This window comes from Neofelis nebulosa, chromosome 2 (assembly GCF_028018385.1).
Source record: "Neofelis nebulosa isolate mNeoNeb1 chromosome 2, mNeoNeb1.pri, whole genome shotgun sequence".
In the NCBI taxonomy this organism is placed as follows: Eukaryota; Metazoa; Chordata; class Mammalia; order Carnivora; family Felidae; genus Neofelis; species Neofelis nebulosa.
In genome coordinates this window covers 141,098,986-141,118,366 of record NC_080783.1, presented here as the reverse complement: position 1 = coordinate 141,118,366, position 19,381 = coordinate 141,098,986, and the positions used below count along the sequence as shown (strand labels likewise).

The 19,381-nt window shown below is 40.3% G+C and overlaps 1 protein-coding gene across 10 annotated transcripts in view; it reads left to right on the top strand.

Annotated features, from left to right (window-relative positions):
• The window catches only part of RWDD3 (RWD domain containing 3), a 90,758-nt gene that overhangs the window by 16,884 nt on the left and 54,493 nt on the right, over window positions 1–19,381 (top strand). For 2 of the 10 annotated variants that reach the window (XR_009257927.1, XR_009257926.1), the window contains exons 2-5: window positions 2,195–2,682; window positions 4,873–4,988; window positions 5,087–5,223; window positions 7,592–7,683. Coding sequence is in view for 6 of the 10 variants with exons in the window: in XM_058716473.1 (XP_058572456.1) it covers window positions 2,195–2,682; window positions 4,873–4,988; window positions 5,087–5,201 (719 nt within the window). In the remaining 4 variants the exon portion in view is untranslated. Of the gene's footprint in view, window positions 1–2,194; window positions 2,700–4,872; window positions 4,989–5,086; window positions 5,766–7,591; window positions 7,684–19,381 lie in introns of those variants that run through there. The other 8 variants (XM_058716473.1, XM_058716471.1, XR_009257929.1 and 5 more) reach the window with 6 other exon arrangements.

Here is a 19,381-nt window from a genome sequence, read left to right as displayed (position 1 = left end):
TAGTCCCAGAGGTCAGAAGCCTGAAATCACTTTCACTGGGCTAAAATCAAGTGGTCAGCAGGGCTGTGTTCCCACTGGGGACTCTGAGGGTGAATCCATTTCTTTGCCTCTTCCAGCTTCTGTAGCTGCATTTCTTGCACCCCTTGGCTCATGGTCCTCCTCTGTCTTCAAAGCTGACATCATGGTATCTGGCTTCAGTGACTATATTGCCTTCTGTGGTACGATCTCCCTCTTCCTTACTCTTATAAGGACACTTGTGTTATATTTTGTGCCCGTCTCGGGGTCGTTAACCTAATCACATCTGCAAAGGCCCTTTTGCCATGTTCTGGGGATCAGAACACATGCATCGTTGGACCATTGTTCAGTCTCGCACAGGTAGCAGTGACTTCTGCACCTGTGAGACCCATGGTGACGAGCTAGCCACCTAATGCTTAGAGCTGTGTAACTGTAAAATTAAAAAGTTTCTTATAACTTGTAAAATTACTTCTTGGTTGTTGTCTAAAAAGAAAATTGAGATACTCCAATGTGAAGAAAATAGTTCATTTGGTTCAACTGTAGTAATTCTGGTATGAAAGTACCACAAAATAAGTTCAAAGTACCATGGGAATCATAAGACAGATTTTAGGTGAATGTTTGTTGACTGATGAATGTATGAAGATCTTCAAAAGTTAAGCTTCCCCTCGAGAGAAAAATTGGGCTCCCTAGAGGTTTTCTGGAGAGTTTATTCAGCCTGATGGTTATACGTTGCCTGTAGGTGTATTTATAATGCCCATTTCACATAGTGAAGTGTACTGATCTGACATATACAGACCCTATTTAATAATAAAATATTTAAAAATGAGGAACTGGCCGGAAGAAACAAGGGTTTTGAGAAATGTGATGGATCGTAGAGGAATGTACTAAAATTTAGAGAATTTTTCTTTATAGAGTACACATTTTTCTTATGTCAACAAATTTTGGCTGTATCACTTTAATACGATCTTTATAATGGTTACCATTCGTGTTTCTGGGTGGTGTCTTAAAATAGTAGTGCTTTGCAGCTGATACTGAAGAGTCTATTAAAAACAAAAAACAAAACACGACAAAAACCTCTGTGCAGCAGATCTGTTTGGTCCTGTATGAATCAATGTCTGTCACAACAGCTTCTGTATTAATGGGATCAGATGGCTAGAAAGCCGTTTTAATGTTCCATTTGGTTCTCTTAAGGGAGACACATTCAGGTTCCAGTTGTTGAGGCTGTGGGGCAGCAATCCAGGTATGAAAATGAGAAAGGTTTGCCTGCCTCTCTTGTGAAGGAGAATGGAACGAGGGCGTGTGGAGAAAGAAGTAGGGGTAGAGAGAGGCAAGTCGGCTTCAAAGAGATCCGTCTGCACCCAGTTCTCTTCTACTCTGCTCTTCTGATCTGTGTGCTGCTTGCCCCCTGCAGAATGAATCAGCCTGACGTTTTATCAACTTTTTGAAAAGTGGGGTGAAGTGGTGTGGAACACATCAGAGGGGTGAAGTGGAGCAAATCTGAAAGAGAGCAGAGTGTTTCATCTCCTATCCTGTGTGTGCTTCCCCCCTCCTCCTTCTGGAGCCAGAAAGGGCTGAATTGATGTCCGCCCCATTTTAGTTCATCTTGCTACCTTCATGTTGCACTGATACTAATATATTTGAAGTAAGAAAAGAGCAGGGCCGGGCAGTTACTGTATCATGCACAGTCATCGGTTTCTCTGCCCCTGCAACCACACAGCATCCCGGTGTTTGCTTTGACTTGAATTTGCCCCAAAGTGACCTTCCTTGAACGTACTGTATCACTTTTTAATTAATTACTGATTTTATATATACACAATACTGTTTCTCTGAATGTTCATATGAGTTTATTACGAGTTTCCAGAATTATAACCAGGTCTGGATGGGAAAAAAATTTGTGATGAGAAACCCTCTGGGAAATCTGAATAAAAATGGGGCAATAGCTGGTGTAAATGCCAGAGAAGTCCTGGGTGCTGGTATGCATGAATCCATGAGTATATATGTATGGCTGAAGGAGATCATCTGTAATTCACAGCTCGCTTAGTATTATGTGTCTCTTCGCAAAATAACTCAAGTTTTCTCATGAAAAATAAGTAGATCTGGAAACACAAATTTTGACTTCTTAGTGTTCCATTCAAATCACATTATGTATAGCTAATAATTATTTTTGGGTGCTTTCCAGAGACAGATGGGACCGTGTTCAGAATTCTCACAAAAGCTGAAGGACTTATGGGTGAGGATGTACCTTTAGAATTGCTGTTCCACTTACCGGTAAATTACCCGTCGTGTCTACCTGCCATCTCGGTTCACTCGGAACACTTGACCCGGGCCCAGTCCATGACCGTGAAAGAGAAGTTACTTAAGCAAGCAGAGAACCTTTTGTCGGAACCTATGGTTCATGAGCTGGTTCTCTGGATTCAGCACAATCTCAGGCACGTCCTCAACCAACCAGAAACTGGAAGTGGCCGTGAAAAGTGTACCTTTGCAACAGGCACGACTGTGGATGATGGACTGTGGATGACTCTTTTGCATTTAGATCACATGAGAGCAAAGACCAAATATGTCCAAACTGTTGAGAAGTGGGCTTCTGATTTACAACTGACAGGAAGACTGATGTTCATGGGTAAAATAATACTGATTTTACTACAAGGAGACCGAAGCAATATCAAGGTGCCAGAAAGTTTAATGTTGAATATGAATTTGGCTATTTTCTGCCAAAATGGTGTTAATGGATCTCTATCTTCTTAAGAGTGTCTTTAACTTCTTTTAAAATTTTTTTTTTTTTTAATGTTTATTTATTTTTGAGACAGAGAGAGACAGAGCATGAATGGGGGAGGGTCAGAGAGAGAGGGAGACACAGAATCGGAAGCAGGCTCCAGGCTCTGAGCTGTCAGCACAGAGCCCGACGTGGGGCTCGAACCCACAGACCGCGAGATCATGACCTGAGCCGAAGTCGGACGCTCAACCGACTGAGCCACCCAGGCGCCCCTTAACTTCTAATTATATCTACAAACTTGTAAAGCTTGAATAAGTAGATGATATTTGAAAAATCATTCCAGGGGCGCCTGGGTGGCTCAGTCAGTTAAGCGTCTGACTTTGGCTCTGGTCTTGATCTCACAGTTCCTGGGTTCAAGCCCTGCATCAGGCTGTCTGCTGTCAGCACAAAGCCCACTTTGGGTCCTCTGTCCCCCTTTATTTCTGCCCCTCTCCTACTCTCTCTCCCAAAAAAATAAATAAACTTAAAAAAAAATCATTCCGCATAACAAAAGTAAGGGGTTATAAAAGAGATCTCTGTGGTGCATGAATGTTTGTAATTAGCTTTGAGCCTTAACTTTATAAATGTGCACGAAAAGTTTGTGCGTGTTTGTATTTCATCCTTTGGCACAGCACGGTGTCTATTTGTGGGTAGTCTGTGAAAGGTTAAACTTTTTGGCAGTTAAAAACACATTCTGACACTTTAATTTGGCTCCTCTAATACCTGGAAAGAGGCGCTGGTCCTTCCTAAGGAGGATTTAGTGTTAGTGGAAGTAGAATCGTTAGGGCTGTCAGCTTGTCACCACCCACCTAACTTTTGCTTTCCACCTGACTTGTCTCAGCAGCTGCTTTCAAAATCATCATCTTCAGATTTTCCAAGTTCGAATTCTCAACTCATCTCACCTGTTTTATGTGGTACCAGACAAGGAAAGCTGCTTATTATATTTTATATCTTGAAAGCGCTACAAATCACTTAATAGGTTTTGTGCTTTCAGATAGGTTGGGTCAAGAACACTTACAATTGAATTTATTCAAAACCGATTAAGCTTGCACAACCTATAATCTGAAAGATTTGTAAAATAACTACCTAGCTTTTTTTAGGGTGGGCGCTTATCACAATACGTAATTGGTATTTGGTTAACCGGATGAGTGCTGGGTTTATAGCATACAGATACCACAAATAATTAAAGCTTAATCTAAATCTTGGTTTGAGGTCTGACCAAAAAGCCGGGTGTTTTAAGGTGATTTATAGTATATCTACAAAACTTGATATTTCAAGTAAACTACTGACTGACAAAATGAATACAAATTAATTTCCGTGTTCGTATTTCCCTGAAAGTCTCAGATTTTTCTTTAAGCCAGCTCAGGAACGTTAGTCTAAGCGCAGCTGTTCTGCAGATGTTCTGCAGATTGGATCCATCAATCAATTAGCAAGTATTTATTCATTTGACTCGAACTTTGCTAATGTAGAGAAATTACACTTTTTAAAAAGTTCTATTATTATTATTATTATTATTATTATTATTATTATTAGCTTTCCCTAAAATGCCACTTCATGTAAATATCTCTGTTCGATTTTCTAAGATTGCGTATCAGGGTGGAGAATTACAGGTACATATTTATAGATGCCATGCCATTTGGAATGGCAAGTGCTGTGTGCCTGTTAACCTCCTCCAGACATGGAAGTAGTGACATTAATGGCAGTAGTGGGTACCATTAATTGTGCCATAGCTGTGTGTGTGGCAGCCTCTCTGAGTGCTTTGCATGTATTAACTCATTTAACCATCACAGCTTCCCATGAGGTAGGTGCTGTTATGAGTACCATGTCATGGAGCAGGCTCTGAGGCACAGAGGGTGTAGGTGGCCAGACTGGAATCTGATCTAGTAGGCTGCATGGTCCATATTTAAACCTGTGTAGTTTGCATCCTTCCACCAGCACATTATGCTGCCTAGTGTAGAAAGACACCATAGCCCTCTTATTGCTTGATTCAGAAAGGGGCTACTCTTTACGTAGGAAAATAAGCCTGCAGATTTATGGCTCCTTTGAAACTAGGACTTTGAGATTCAGAGTAGCATCTGTTTTTAATGTACTGATTTATCATTTAGGAATACCTGATTCTTCAGAAAACCTCCAAAGTAGATGTGGACTCAAGTGGAAAGAAATGCAAAGAGAAAATGATTAGTGTACTGTTTGAAACAAAAGTACAGACAGAACACAAAAGGTATAATTTAGTACTATTGCAGAACGAAAAGTAACTGAATCGATAATTATACTCTGACAAATCTAGGCATATTCATGAGTTTCTCTTGTATAATGCAGGTTTCTGGCATTTGAAGTCAAAGAGTATTCATCGTTGGATGAGTTACAAAAGGAATTTGAAACTGCAGGACTTAAGAAGCTTTTCTCCGAATTTGTGCTTGGGCTGGTAAAATGAAATGGAAGACAGGAATCTTTTAGTAAGATAGCAGTGGTTCTTTGTTTTGTTTTGTTTTGTTTTGTGTTTCACATTGGGTTTTGGGAATGGCTAATTGAAATCCTCACAAGGGAACAATTTTAAAGTTTCTCTGAAGCAAAATGATAGCTACCATTCTAACTTCAGGAACAAAACCCAATTTTGCTTATGGAATATTAAACAGTAAAAACATCCATGTATTCTAATTTTTGCCAGCAAAGACTAGGTTCAATAGATGGAATGTTATTTGCAAGATAAATATAAGATGATGATGGTAAATGAGCCCTTGTGTTTGTATAGCAGATTTGTTTGGAACTGTGCAATTTTCTGGCTAATTTTCTTGTAATTAAATGAATTTTTTTAAAGGTTTGTTTTTGTGTTTACTTTTTCTCATGTTTACATTTTTAGCATTTGATCACGATTTTCCCCTATTCAGCTTATTATATCTAATGTTTTAAGTTGAATGTTAAGAAAAATATAACACTGATTTCTTTGTGGAAGTGCATGAATTGTTAGCTTGAATAAAATCAAAGAAGTTCTGTAGAACTTGATTTATGATCGCTTTCTTTGAGGTCCCAGATAGCACAGTACCTGCCAGTTACAGGACTAGAGAGTCTATTTAAATTAGAATTCTTTTTTGAAAAATTCACCTTCTGGTTTTACAAGGGGAAAACTTTCACACAAAATGAACTTGACTTGTTGGATGGAGGAAATGATACAGAGATACCATTAAAAAAATTTTTTTTAATGTTTATTCATTTTAGAGGGAGAGAGAGAGAATGTGAGCAGAGAAGGGGCAGAGAGAGAGGGAGACAGAGAATCTGAAGCAGGCTCCAGGCTCTGAGCTGTCAGCACAGAACCGTACGCGGGACTTGAACTCACAAACAGCAAGATCATGACCTGAGCTGAAGTCAGACGCTTAACTGACTGAACCACCGACTGCGCCCCAAGATACCATTATTTTATTTCTTAGGAAATCTGTTAAAGTATGATAATCTTAAAATATATTTACTATAGGGGGCGCCTGGGTGGCTCAGTCGGTTGGGCGGCCGACTTCGGCTCAGGTCATGATCTTGCGGTCCGTGAGTTCTAGCCCCTCGTCGGGCTCTGTGCTGACAGCTCAGAGCCTGGAGCCTGCTTCATATTCTGTGTCTCCCTCTCTCTGACCCTCCCCTGTTCATGCTCTGTCTCTCCCTGTCTCAAAAATAAATAAACGTTAAAAAAATATATATATATATATTTTTACTATATAGTAAAGAAGAAGAGAAGACACCAGAAAATAAAAGCTTGCATTAAAATCTCTAACAAGTGTAAGGAGCCATTTACATTTCAGAAAGGATATTTGTGTTCACAAAGCCAACTGTACTTCTGAAATAAGGGGCCAAGTGATGGAGGAAAGGCCACACAAATCCCTCTCCCTGCGATCTATGAAGTACAGTGATGTAATTATAAAATCCTAACCGATGGGAGGCATAAGCGAGGGCATGTTCGAGCATGCCGGTAGTGTTCCTTGACAGCGTTGCTCTGGCATCGTGGTGGTTCAGTCTGATTGTCTCACTTTTCAGGCACCCTTACAATTAAGTTATTCCTACCTAATGATCATTTTATGGGGTTCCAGCGAAGGGGGATTTTTGGTTCATTTTATCTCATTCAAGGATATTTGTGATTTTTTTTCCTGGAGAACTGGTAAATGTTAGGTTGTTCTATGGGAACGGTATGGCAAGGAGACACTAGGCTACTGATACGCTAAACTGAAAATAGGCTTGAAAATTTGGGACTGGACGTTATTACCACTTTCTTTGACTTAACTAAACGAGGGGATTAAAAGTTACTGCCATCAAGGTTGTAGCAGTAGCAGTAGTAGGAGGCTGGGTCTGAATTTTATCACAAGAGAACTGTGAGTGCTTCATTTTGCCTTGACTCTTCTGTGCTCAAGTGTTTGCCACACCATGATTTAATTTATGGTTCTTCAAACTCTCATCTTCAGATTTGACCTTCCACCCCTAGAGAAGAGCTTGAATCAGGCAAAATTGAATGTTGATAATGACTTTCTCCAAATTAATTACATTTCTATTTGCTAAAATGTTTTAAAAGTATTGGTTTTGATTTTTTTTTTTTTGTGGATGTTCACATCTAAGTCTTTCACAAATGTATACACATTGGAATGCAAAACTAACCTTGACGGTGTTAGAGATTTATATGAATTTAATTTGATGATCTCTGAATAAAAGAAAATTTAAAATCATGTGCAAAAAGTCTGTAAGAGTCTCTGGTATTTTCTTAACTGGAGGAAGATGTTTTTTTATCTTCTTATATTTTTATTTTCTTAACTAGAGGAAGATTTTACTAAAACCCTGATGCTTTCTTTTCAGCTTGAGGTACTTCTGAAAAGCTAATTAGGACTTCCAGAAGATAGAAGATGGGGGGCCAAGGGCTGGGACCCCTGAAGGACTGCACTGTGAGAGTAAGTACTAGTTGTCCTAGTACTATAGCTAAAGTTGGTGAGTTCTGTTAGGTCCAGAATGTCTTAAGCTTTGAATTTGGATTAGGGTAGTCCATGATTCTAATGCCCCATATCCTCTAAGTCTTCTTTGGAATCAGATAACATTATCCTAGGTGTCAAATTTATAAGTAATTTTAAAATTCAGTATTCAGCAGATAATCAGAGATAATTGGACTCATGAAGAGACAAGATACTATTAATGAGAAACAACAGAAATAATAGACAATAGAAATAGAACCACAGGGACTCTACATGCTAGAGTTATTAGACATAGATCACGAAACAGGCTTAGTATGTTCCAGGAGATAAAAGCCAAACTTGGAACTGGAATTAGAAAATGTAAAAGGTGACATGCTATATTTATATTTGAAAAACAAAACAAAAAACAAATAGAAATTCTAGAACTGAAAAATATTAAGAATTCAAGAATGGTTCATTAGTTAAAGTGCAGTTAGGAACCCAGAAACCAGCCTAGGTATTTCAAACAGTGAATCTAAAACAGGAATTGGTTAGAAGACCAAAAGAGCAAAAAGGAGAGGGAGTGGAGCTAGGTGACAGAGAAGAAAAAAAGAGGGGAGGGCGATCTACTCAGCGTCTAGAAATTATGAAACATTTACCTGCTGCTGCACTTTAAAGACTATTGTAGTTGGTCCCAGAGCTACCGCTGCTGATAGGTACTATCTCTGGTCTATTGGAGTTGCCACTTGCTGCCACTGCAGCAAATGCCAACAGCCGTCACAGTGCTGGAAACTGTACCACTAGCAGAGTTCCCAGCAGTGCCTCCTATTGAGCAAACTCAACAGGAATCCACCTGGTAAAGAAGTCTGGGAAATGTCATTTGAATAACCCGACCCCAGGAGAACCACAAAATGTGGGAGGATGGGGGTGTGTGTGTGTGTGTGTGTGTGTGTGTGTGTGTGAAGTGAGAGGGGAGAGACCTGTGTGCCTATAGTAAGTAACCAGCACAGCCTTCCCTTTTAGCTTTTAAGCATTCACACCTACTCCCTACCCACATTTAAACTTCTGTACAAGTACAGGTTTATGCTTCTATCAGATTTAACTATTTTTTTCTGTACAGGTGAAGACTTTTAACTTTCCCCCCAAAAGTGGAGAAATAAGGTCCCATCAGTTACTATTAGACTCACTGGTGTTAATTCTTTTTTTTTTTTTTTTTTTTTTTTTACGTTTAATTCTGTATTTTGAGAGAGCATGGGGGAGAGGCAGAGGGAGAGAGATGTGGGGCTTGAACTCACAAACCGTGAGATCATGACTTGAGCCGAAGTCAGATGCTTAACCGACTGAGCCACCCAGGCGCCCCTGGTGTTAATTCTTGTTCAGTCACAATCCCACCTGGATGTTCTGTAACCTGAAGATAAACTGTAAAGTTCACCGCTACCAACCTTTCTTATATAACTTGAGAGAAGGAAAGGGAAAAACTTGAGGAAAGTGGGAAGGAAAGACAGTTAATATATACAAAGATACACAGAACAAGCAATGAAGCAAATTTGCATGAGTACTTTGATACTTGTTTCTATAACTGATCTTGAAGCTGTAGCTGATATTTATAACTTCTCCTTCTACTCCATTTTTCTTTGCTCTTGGTCAGCACATTCTCTAGTTAAGGCTCTCTATCTAGTAGGGTAGCCAACTCTTCATTTTGGAAGGATCTACGTTTTCAGGAGTTGGGTTGCTTATTAACTTTGACTATTGAACAAAAAATATTAAGAGGTATTCCCTGGGCTATTGACATAGTTCTTGTCAACCCCATGGTGTAGCAATAGCCCAGTTTTCCTGTAGTAATCTGGATCAATCACCCCTGCCATTTTGCGAACCTCTTTCTTTGCTTGTTCATTTAGTGTTCTAAGGAGCCTAATATATTCAGGTGTCAGTCTCACCTTCTAATTCATTTGAACCATTTTGTGTGGCTGGTAGAAACATTCCTTCCATGAGAACTAAGACTGCCAAACCAGCATAGCCCAAGTTTACAGAGTTGGGAATAAAAATTTTGAGTGGATTATATGTATAATACAGAAATCCATCTTATTTTAATTCCTTGATTTCTGGACCCATGTATCCTGGCAGTGGGAGAAATAATATCTTATATTGATCACGGATTCAAAGTACATCTTTGTATTGTATGATAGCACCTCAACTTTCAGAGTCTTGTCTTCTAGCTAGCCAGATAACTGACTCTTTTGTAGGTCATTATATTATTCTATCAAGCTAGCCACTTCTGGGCGATTTGGCACATGGAAGGCCTATATGTTTCATAGTCATGAGCCCATTGCTACATTTCTTTTGTTGTGAAATGAATTTTTCACTTCGAAATTATATTGTGCTCTCACAACGTCTATAATATTGTGGTTGGTAGTATTATAGAAAGGAACTTCTGATTTATAACTGAAATAAGTATTTCTCTGAGGACAAATTGCTGGCCCTTCCACTAGAGAAGAGATCCAATGTAATTAACTAGTCATGAGGCAGTAGTGTCTCCCAGGATATGAGGCCCTACTGGTGGCTCAGCATTGATCTCTGTTCATAGCAGGTTAGGCACTCAGCAGTGATAACAGCAAGATCAATATTGGGGAGAGAAATTTTATGTTGCTGAGCCCATGTATAACTTCTATCCCTGCTGCCATATTTGCTTTGTATTAGAGCCCACTGAGCAAGCACAGGGGTGCTAGGGAAAGAGGATGACTGAAGTCTACAGAATGAGTTAGCCTGTCCATTTAATCAGTGAAGGCTTTCTCTGCAGTGGTTGTCCTTTGATAAACATCACATGGGACGTAAATATTCTCATATTTTATGCTCATCCTGAGGGGTCCATTCATATATATCTGCCTCAGATCTCTGTCATTAGTCTTCTGATCTAGTTCTTTCAAAGTGACTGATTTCCCTGGCCAATCCATTAGCCAGTGCCCATGATATACTATAGATCTACACCATGGACATTTCTTTTTTAATTTTTTTTATTTTTTAATGTTTATTTATTTTTGAGAGAGAGAGAGAGAGGCAGGCTGCAAGCAGGAGGAGGAGCAGAGAGAGAGGAAGACACAGAATCAGAAGCAGGCTCCAGGCTCTGAGCTGTCAGCACAGATCCTGACGTGGGGCTCAAAACCACAAACTGTGAGATCATGACCTGAGCTGAAGTTGGACGCTCAACCGACTGAGCCACCCAGGCGCCCCACCATGGACATTTCTTTACCTAGGTAAAGTATATAACCAGAAGTACAACTCAGAGATTTACCCACTGAAAAGGTTTTTTCTCTTCACTTTCATCTCTCCAAGACACTTTAGACTGGAATGGTAATTGCTGAAGAACCATCCTCAGAAAGCCTGAGTTCGTTCTTCCTCGGCTAACAAGTTATGGGTATTCCCCGTGATGCTGGAGGCATGATCCTGGAAGAAGCAGCTATGTAGTGGTTTCTATGGTCATCTGAGTCACTTGGTCATGCAGCTTGCCTGTGCCTTCAGGACCTGCTGGAGCCTGCTCTTGGACACATCACTTCATTGTACATACCCATATTTATGACTTCATGGATGAAATAATATCCAGTTCAGGACAGGTAGCTCAGGTCACATAGTCAGTTGGTGTCCCACAGTCAAGTGTTCAGTGTCAATGAAGAACCAGGCGCAAGCTAGGAGCTCTTTTTCAAGAGAAGGATAACTATATGTAAAAGAGCATGGCTTTGATATAAAACCTTAAGTTCTATTGTACTCTGACTACATTGGGCTCCATTGCGTCATCTGGGCTGCAAGGCCCACGCAGCAAGACAGCTTATACTCAGTTTGGATCTGCAGCCTTTTCTTGCTCTGGGCCCCACTCAAAACAGGCAACTCCAAGGGTTAATCATCAAATGGGGCAGAAAATCACATTAAAATATAAAATATATTGCCTCCAGAATCCAAACATGCCTAGGAAGCATTGTATGTTAGCGGTAGGAGTGTAAGGTGAAGCAACTTGGGATATTCTGGGATATGCCTCAGAACACTGGACCCCTAAAAACTTCACCATGCTGGTGAGCTTCTGAATTTTCATGGGCTTTTATCTCCCTCTTTTTGGTAAGGCATTTAGAGTACTTGCTACTTTCTGTTTGCCAGGTCCAATCAGCATCATGTTCAGAGGGATGTTAAAATGAATGAAGAAGTCCTTGAATACTGAATTATGACACAGAGCCAGAGAGCTGACATAGTCCTAAAGTAAGATATAGTCCTGAAGTGAAAGTGTCAGGCTGTACTTGCCAGGTAAAAACAAACTACTTCTAGTGGTCTTTACAAATTGATACCAAGGAAAAGTATTTGCCAGATCCAGAGCTAGATACCACGTACCCAGGGCTATGTTGATTTGCTGCAGGATAAGACTACATCTGGAATAGCAATTATAATTGGAATCATTACCTACCCAAATTTGATATTCTGCAGCCATTCTCTGAGACCCATCTGCTTCCGCCAAGCCCAATTGTTGAGTTAAATGAGGATGTTCCAGGAATCATGCTTGGAAAGGACAGAACAAGGTCCTGGAACAACTGAGTGTCTGCATTGGAAAAAAAAAATTAAATTTTGCCCCTACTTCACAACCAAGATGAATTCCAGATGTATTAGAGGCCAAAATGTGAAAGGCAAAAATACTTTAGAAGAAAATACAGTAGCATATTTTCTTCACCTTCAGATCCTGGTGTTAAACAGGACACAAAAGCAAAATCTTGACGGGAAAAATTAGTAAGTTGGACTCCACTAAAATTAAAAACGCATGTTCATCAAAAGATACCATTAAAGATAATGGAAAGGCATGCCACAGAATGGGGAAAGGAATTTAACATTTTATTGATACAGGTCTCATTTCCAGAATATTAATAAGAAATAGGCAACCGGATAGAAAAATGGGCAAAGGAATCTTGAATAGGTACTTCACAACTGAAACTATCCAAATGGCCAAAAACAGTATGCAAAGGTACTCAATGCCATTGGTAATTGGGGGGGGGGGGGGATGCAAATAAAACCACGATGATACCACCAGCCACCCACTGGAAGAATTTATTTCTTTGTTCCATATTGAAAGACTTTTAAAATGTTTTTTATTTATTTTGAGAGAGACAGAGAGGGAGAGGGAGAAAACCCAAGCAGGGGAGGGGCAGAATGAGAGGGAGAGAGAGAAAATCCCAAGCAGGCTTCCCTGTGTCAGTGCAGAACCCGTAGCAGGGCTCTATCCCACGAAATGTGAGATCATGACCTGAGCTGAGATCATGACCTGAGCTGAAATCAAGAGTCTGCCACCTAACCGACAGAGCCACCCAGGTGCCCCCCACTAGAAGAATTTACAAGATGATTAATAATAAGAGTTGACTAAGAAGTGGAGCAAGGTCCATACTGATGCACCCTTGGCGGGAGTATAAATCCACCCAGGTACTTTGAGCGAACAGTTTGATCTAATCTAGAAAAACTGACAATTGCATACCCTATAACCCAGCATTTCTGCTGCTAGGTATGTACCCTCCAGAAACGTGCATAAATGTGTGAGGTTACCTATACAAGAATGTCCATAACAGTATTATTTTTCATAGCCCAAATGTGGCAACCCAAAACCTCCACCAACACGGAACAGACAAGTAAATTGTGGTGTAGTCATGCAATGGAATCCTATAAGCAAACTAAGTGACTGAAGTATGGCCACATAGAGCAACATGGATTCAACTTAAAAAGGCAATACTGAACAAATGAAGTGAACACAAAAGAATACGTACCATATGATTCTAAACGTTCAAAAGCAGGCACAGTGGCACTAAATTACAGATGCATTCTTGGCTTTTATTATATGGCTTACAGTTACCTGTGGGGGGAAAGGATGGGGTTGTGGTTGGTGTTGCACGTGACGATTATTTTTGGGGGGTGGGGATGAGGGTGGAGGAGGGAGAGCGATGGCTACGCTCTACTTCCTGACCAGGTGCTGGTTTCTCAGACATTTCAGTTGTAGTAATTCATTAAGCTGGATATTTAATGTGTTATTTCTACTTTTTTTTTTTCTCTTGTGAAAGTAGGCCTGGCTTTTAAAAATGCCGGTTATTACAATATATTTCGTAAATAAGAAAAATATTGAAGGTGATTCTTAAATCTTTGTAATTAATGGCAACTTCTCCCATCATAAAGGCTCATCCACATTCAAAAATTGGAAGGGAGGCACAGAAGAATAGGCTATTTTAAGTCGAGTGGTTAGGGAAATCTTCTCTAAGGGGGTGACATTTGAACCAGTGCCTGAATGAAAGAGACTGACCAGAGAAAAGTAGGCAGTGGAGAGTTCCAGGCAGCAGGCCCTGTAAGTGTAGCAAACACGAACCTGAAGGAACATAGCCTGTTTGAAGTAGACTCAACTGGCTGAGGTTTCTGTGCCAGAAGCTGTACATCCGCCTCTCTTAGCATGCCAAATGGCCTCCGTCTTCCCTCAGTGATGCTAGCTTTATGAGACTTTCGCGTGTCAGCACTATTTTTGACCCTTCAATTTGCTGTTTTCCACTTACTTTTATACAAAAGGGAAAATGTAGCATTCAAATAATTGTACAAATACAGCGATAGAAGATGAAGATGTTAACGGTTCTGGCATTGTCGCACAATAGCTTAATTTGTCTATCTGTCAGTTGATGCACCCAAGTCTGGATTTGATAAATGAAAAACTACATTTAAAGTTTCACTACTATAGATTGCAGAGGGCACAAAAATGAGTTTGAAATACGGAGACTAAAAACAGGGGCAATGCCCCCGTATTATGAAAAATAGACAAAAATGTCTGAGGATTGCAAACCTGCCATTGATGTATAAAAATTCTCAAGAGATGAGAAAAGCTGGGGAATGGAATCTTCTTCTCTGGTCACTTTGTCATTTCAGCTACTCTGATGCCTCAGTTTGCTTTCCACCATTTGGTTTTTGACTAGATTTTTTTTTCCCCCAAACAAGCTGGATCATAGGTTTCAATTGCTTCAGATCATCTGAAGTGATGTTGCTTTATTTTTTCTATACCCTCTTGTATTAGTTAGGGTTCTTCAGAGAAACAGAACCAACAGGGTATATATTTATTTATTTTACGGAATTGGCTCAAGTGATTATGGAGGCTGGTAAACCAAACATTTACAGAGTGGGCCTGCAGGCTGGAGGTTCAGTAAGAGCCGATGTTGTAGTTTAGGTCCAAGGCTGCCTGTGTGGAGCCCTGGGGAAAAAGCCAGTGAAGGCGGTCATTGTGCTGGTAGAATACCCTCTTGCTTGGGGGAGGTCAGGCTTTTGTTCTATTTGTGTTTTCAACTCATTGGGTGAGGTCCACCCACATTTTGGTGGGCAATCTGCTTTCTCAGGGTCCACCGATTAAAATGCAAACCTCACCCTGAAACACCCTCACAGGACCATCCAGAATGATGTTTGACCAAATATGTGGGCAAAGTGGCACAGCCAAGTTGACATACACAGTTAGCCCTCACACCTCTCAGGAAGTTGCCATCCGTAGCTTTGCTTTTAGAGGGGAGGAATGTGGCTTTCAGTTCCTAGCTGCTTCACTCATTGCTGTCTCTTACTGTATCTGTGTCCGTTGGCTACAAAACATTAGATACTGATATGAATCTGTAGTCGTACTGGTAAGAAAGATACTGTTAACAAAACAAGTTAAGAGCCTGACAAACTATAGTTTTCTTTGGCCTGACTGGCTCCTTTTGAGTCAGAACTGGCCACAATAATAAATTCCACAAAAAGTTGCATTTCTACTAGCCCAGGAGTATAAAAAACGTAGACTCAAAGACATGTATTGATTTTTTTTAAAAAAGTGAACTCACTTGCTTTGGGACAACTTTCCAGAGCTCTAAACTTGTGTTTGCTTAGTACATTGCTGGCAACAGACACCCTGAAGTGTTATTAGGAGAAAATTCCAGAATTGTACTCCTTCTGTGTGAACGCCAGCCTAGTTCTTTTCTGATGTGTCTGACAATCCTGCTTCTCCGTCACTGGGGGACAGTTAGTCTCTGCTAATCTTCAGCAGTAGACCTTTCATGCAACCAGGAAAGCTATGTTGTAAAGTGCTAGTGGTTTCCAAATTTCTATGCATGGAGTTTTTCACTTCTTTATTACTTGAGAATTTCATCCATTTGCAGAGCTTTCATTATCCCCTCCGTGTAGCCCAGGCTCAAGTTTACACCTCTCAGGTCCTGACCTCTTTCCTGAGCTCTACACACCCATTTCTAATTCTGCCTGACATTACAATCTAGATTTTGGATTGTACAATCTACACAACTGTATACATCAAATCTAGTATGATTAAAACAAACGATTGCATTTTTCTTGTTGTTGATATTGTTACCGAAACTGTCACTGGGCTCCTAGTAGGATTAACCTTGGATGTTTGCATTGACTTCTTCCTCACTTTTTTGCATCCAATTAGCTGTCACGTCTAGTTTCTACTGATTCTTATATTCACCCATCTTTTCCATTCTCGTGGGTACACCGTATGCCAAGTTCTTATTTTTTTCTGGCCAGGACTATTGGAAGTCTCCAATCTAGTATTCTCATCTCTGTTCTCCCTCTGTCCCATCCTATCCATTGCTACAGTTAATATTCCCTCATATAAAACTTGAGGTCAGATATGTTTCAGAACCACAGATTTTTCTTTTTGATTGTTGAAGCTTTAGAAAGGTAACACGGAGGGGCGTCTGGGTGGCTCAGTCGGTTAAGCATCCGACTTCGACTCAGGTCATGATCTTGCTGTTTGTGGGTTCGAGCCCTGCATAGGGCTCTGTGCTGACAGCTCAGCACCTGGGGTCTGCCTTGGATTCTGTGTCTCCCTCTCTTTCCCTCTCCCCTGCTCATGCTCTTTCTCTCAAAAATAAACAAACATTAAAATTTTTTTAAAAAAAGAAAGGAAATATAGAGAAGATACTTTATATTACAAAATCTCCCTAATGGAGTCTGGAGAAGCATCCTATAGTCAAACCTTGTTTTTCTGCAGTGAAATGTATGAGTATTCACTTTAAGGAAGATAAATAAAAAGTATCACTGGTTTTGTATTGTTCGTGTTAAACTTTAATGCCAAAGGAGTTTAGATAAGACTGGCTTTTGTTTCCAAGTAAACTAGCAAAAAAGAACCAAAATAACATCCCATCATTTTGATCTTTAGGACTTTTGGTTTTGGAACTGTGGGGAAGACGTGGTAGATGTGGACTAGGTAAATCTTCCTCACGTAACCATATCACTCCCATTTCCTGCTGGGTTCGTTGTAAACTCTACACTCTGCCATTTCAAATGCCTTCTCGATTTGGCCACAAGCCATTATTTTCTGCTTTTATCTTCCACTCATCTTCTACATATTGTTTTGATCTACCTCAACTGGTTAAATACTTCTTATTTTTTCTTCTACATATACTCAGGTTCATCCTTTTTCCTGTAATGTCCTTGCCTCTTGTCCATTCTTCTGCCAACTAACTATCTATTGACATTTTTCTCTGTTTTCAGAATGTTTCCCTCCATAAACAGTTTGATCCCCATTCTTGGATCAATAATTGATCTTTGGTCTGAATTCTTGTAGCAAGCTTCAGTTTTCCTGTATGCAAAATGAGAATCATATCACTGTCTTACCTCTCAGACTTGTCACTGGATTAAATCCTGCACAAATGCACCTAGCACAGTGTGAGACCCATTGTGGAACTCAACTGGAGCTAGTCCTTTTTCTTCTCTTCCTCCTTCCTTGCTTTTACTTAGAATACTCTGTAGTTTATGTTATTGTTTTAAATATACTTTTAATTTCCCCACTACTAGATCAGAAGTTTATTTTTTTTCTTAAGTCCATTTATTTATTTTGAGAGAGATAGAGACAGAGTGTGTGGGGGAAGGTCAGAGAGAATGGGAGAGAGAGAAACCCGAGGAGGTTCTACACTGCCAGTGCAGAGCTCTATGCGGGGCTTGAACCCATGAAACTGTGAGATCATGACCTAAGCTGAAACTAAGAGCTGGATGCTTAACTACTGAGCCACCCAGGTGCCCCACTATATCAGAAGATTTTTGAGGGTAGAACTTTGCTTATTAGAAGCTCAGCACTTACTGAGTTATGGGAAACGAATATGAATGGTGTTACTAGAGACATTTCAACCCCTCCTTTGGATTCTGGACAGCCTGATTTCTGTGCCTATGAATGTACATTCAAAAACTCAAAACCAGATCAAACCTATGATCACAAGACCCATCTTGATGTTTAGTGTCATAATTTCTGTTTCAGTGGAATTCTGAATGTCCAGAGACCTTATAATGGAGACTGCCCACCCAGGATCTTGGCAAGCCTCACGGCCTAGAGGGGCACATTCTTTCACGTACACTAATAGCCAACCACTGGGCGGCCTTGCCAGAAACCAGTGGGCGGGGCGACTAACACAGTTCTTCCGCATTGGTGAGATGTGGTGCTCACTTGCATGGGAGAACGCAGATTCTGTTCCTGTGCCATTTTCTGGGGCTCCCTGGAGTAGCCCTGGGCCCCCTCTGGGAGCAGGAGGCCTGAACATGACCATCGCTTTCGTGCACTGCTCCTTTCAGGTTGGTTCTTCTTATCTCCAGGCTCTGCTGTCTCTCTCCCAAAACACCTCCTCTAAAGCCCCTTTCATCCCTAGCCTCCAAGAGTAGTATATCCTCTGGAGAGAGAGAAAAGCTAGTGTTGGTAGAGATCACTAGGTGTTTTCCTAATTTCCATTCTAACCTTCTTTCTTAGTAAATTTTCTTAGTAATTTTCTAAGTAATTTCTTTCTTTTTTTAAATTCTAATGTTATTTTTTAAATTTACATCCAAATTAGTTAGCATATAGTGCAGCAATGATTTCAGGAGTAGATTCCTTAATGCCCCTTACTCATTTAGCCCATCCCCCCTCCCACAACCCCTCCAGTAACCCTCTGTTTGTTCTCCATATTTAAGAGTCTCTTATGTTTTGTCCCCCTCCCTGTTTTTATATTATTTTTGTTTCCCTTCCCTTTTGTTCATCTGTTCCGAGTCTTAACGCCCTCATATGAGTGAAGTCATATGATATTTGTCTTTCTCTGACTAATTTCGCTTAGCATAATACCCTCTAGTTCCATCCACATAGTTGCAAATGGTAAGATTTCACTCTTTTTGATTGCTGAGTAATACTCCTTTGTATATATACCACACCTTCTTTATCCATTCATCCGTCGATGGACATTTGGGCTCTTTCCATACTTTAGCTATTGTTGATAGTGCTTCTATAAACATAGGGGTGCATGTGCCCCTTCAAAACAGCATACCTGTATCCCTTGGATAGATACCTAGTAGTGCAGTTTCTGGGTCATAGGGTAGCTCTATTTTTAATTTTTTGAGGAACCTCCATACTGTTTGCCAGAGTGGCTGCACCAGTTTGCATTCCCACCAGCAGTGCAAAAGAGATCCTCTTTCTCTGCATCCTCGCCAACATCTGTTGTTACCTGAGTTGTTAATGTTAGCTATTCTGACAGGTGTAAGGTGGTATCTCATTGTGGTTTTGATTTGTATTTCCCTGATGATGAATGATGATGAGCATTTGTTTCTTGTGTCAGTTTGCCATCTGGATGTCTTCTCTGGAGAAGTGTGTATTCATGCCTTTTGCCCATTTCTTCACTGGATTATTTGTTTTTTGGGTGTTGCGTTTGATAAGTTCTTT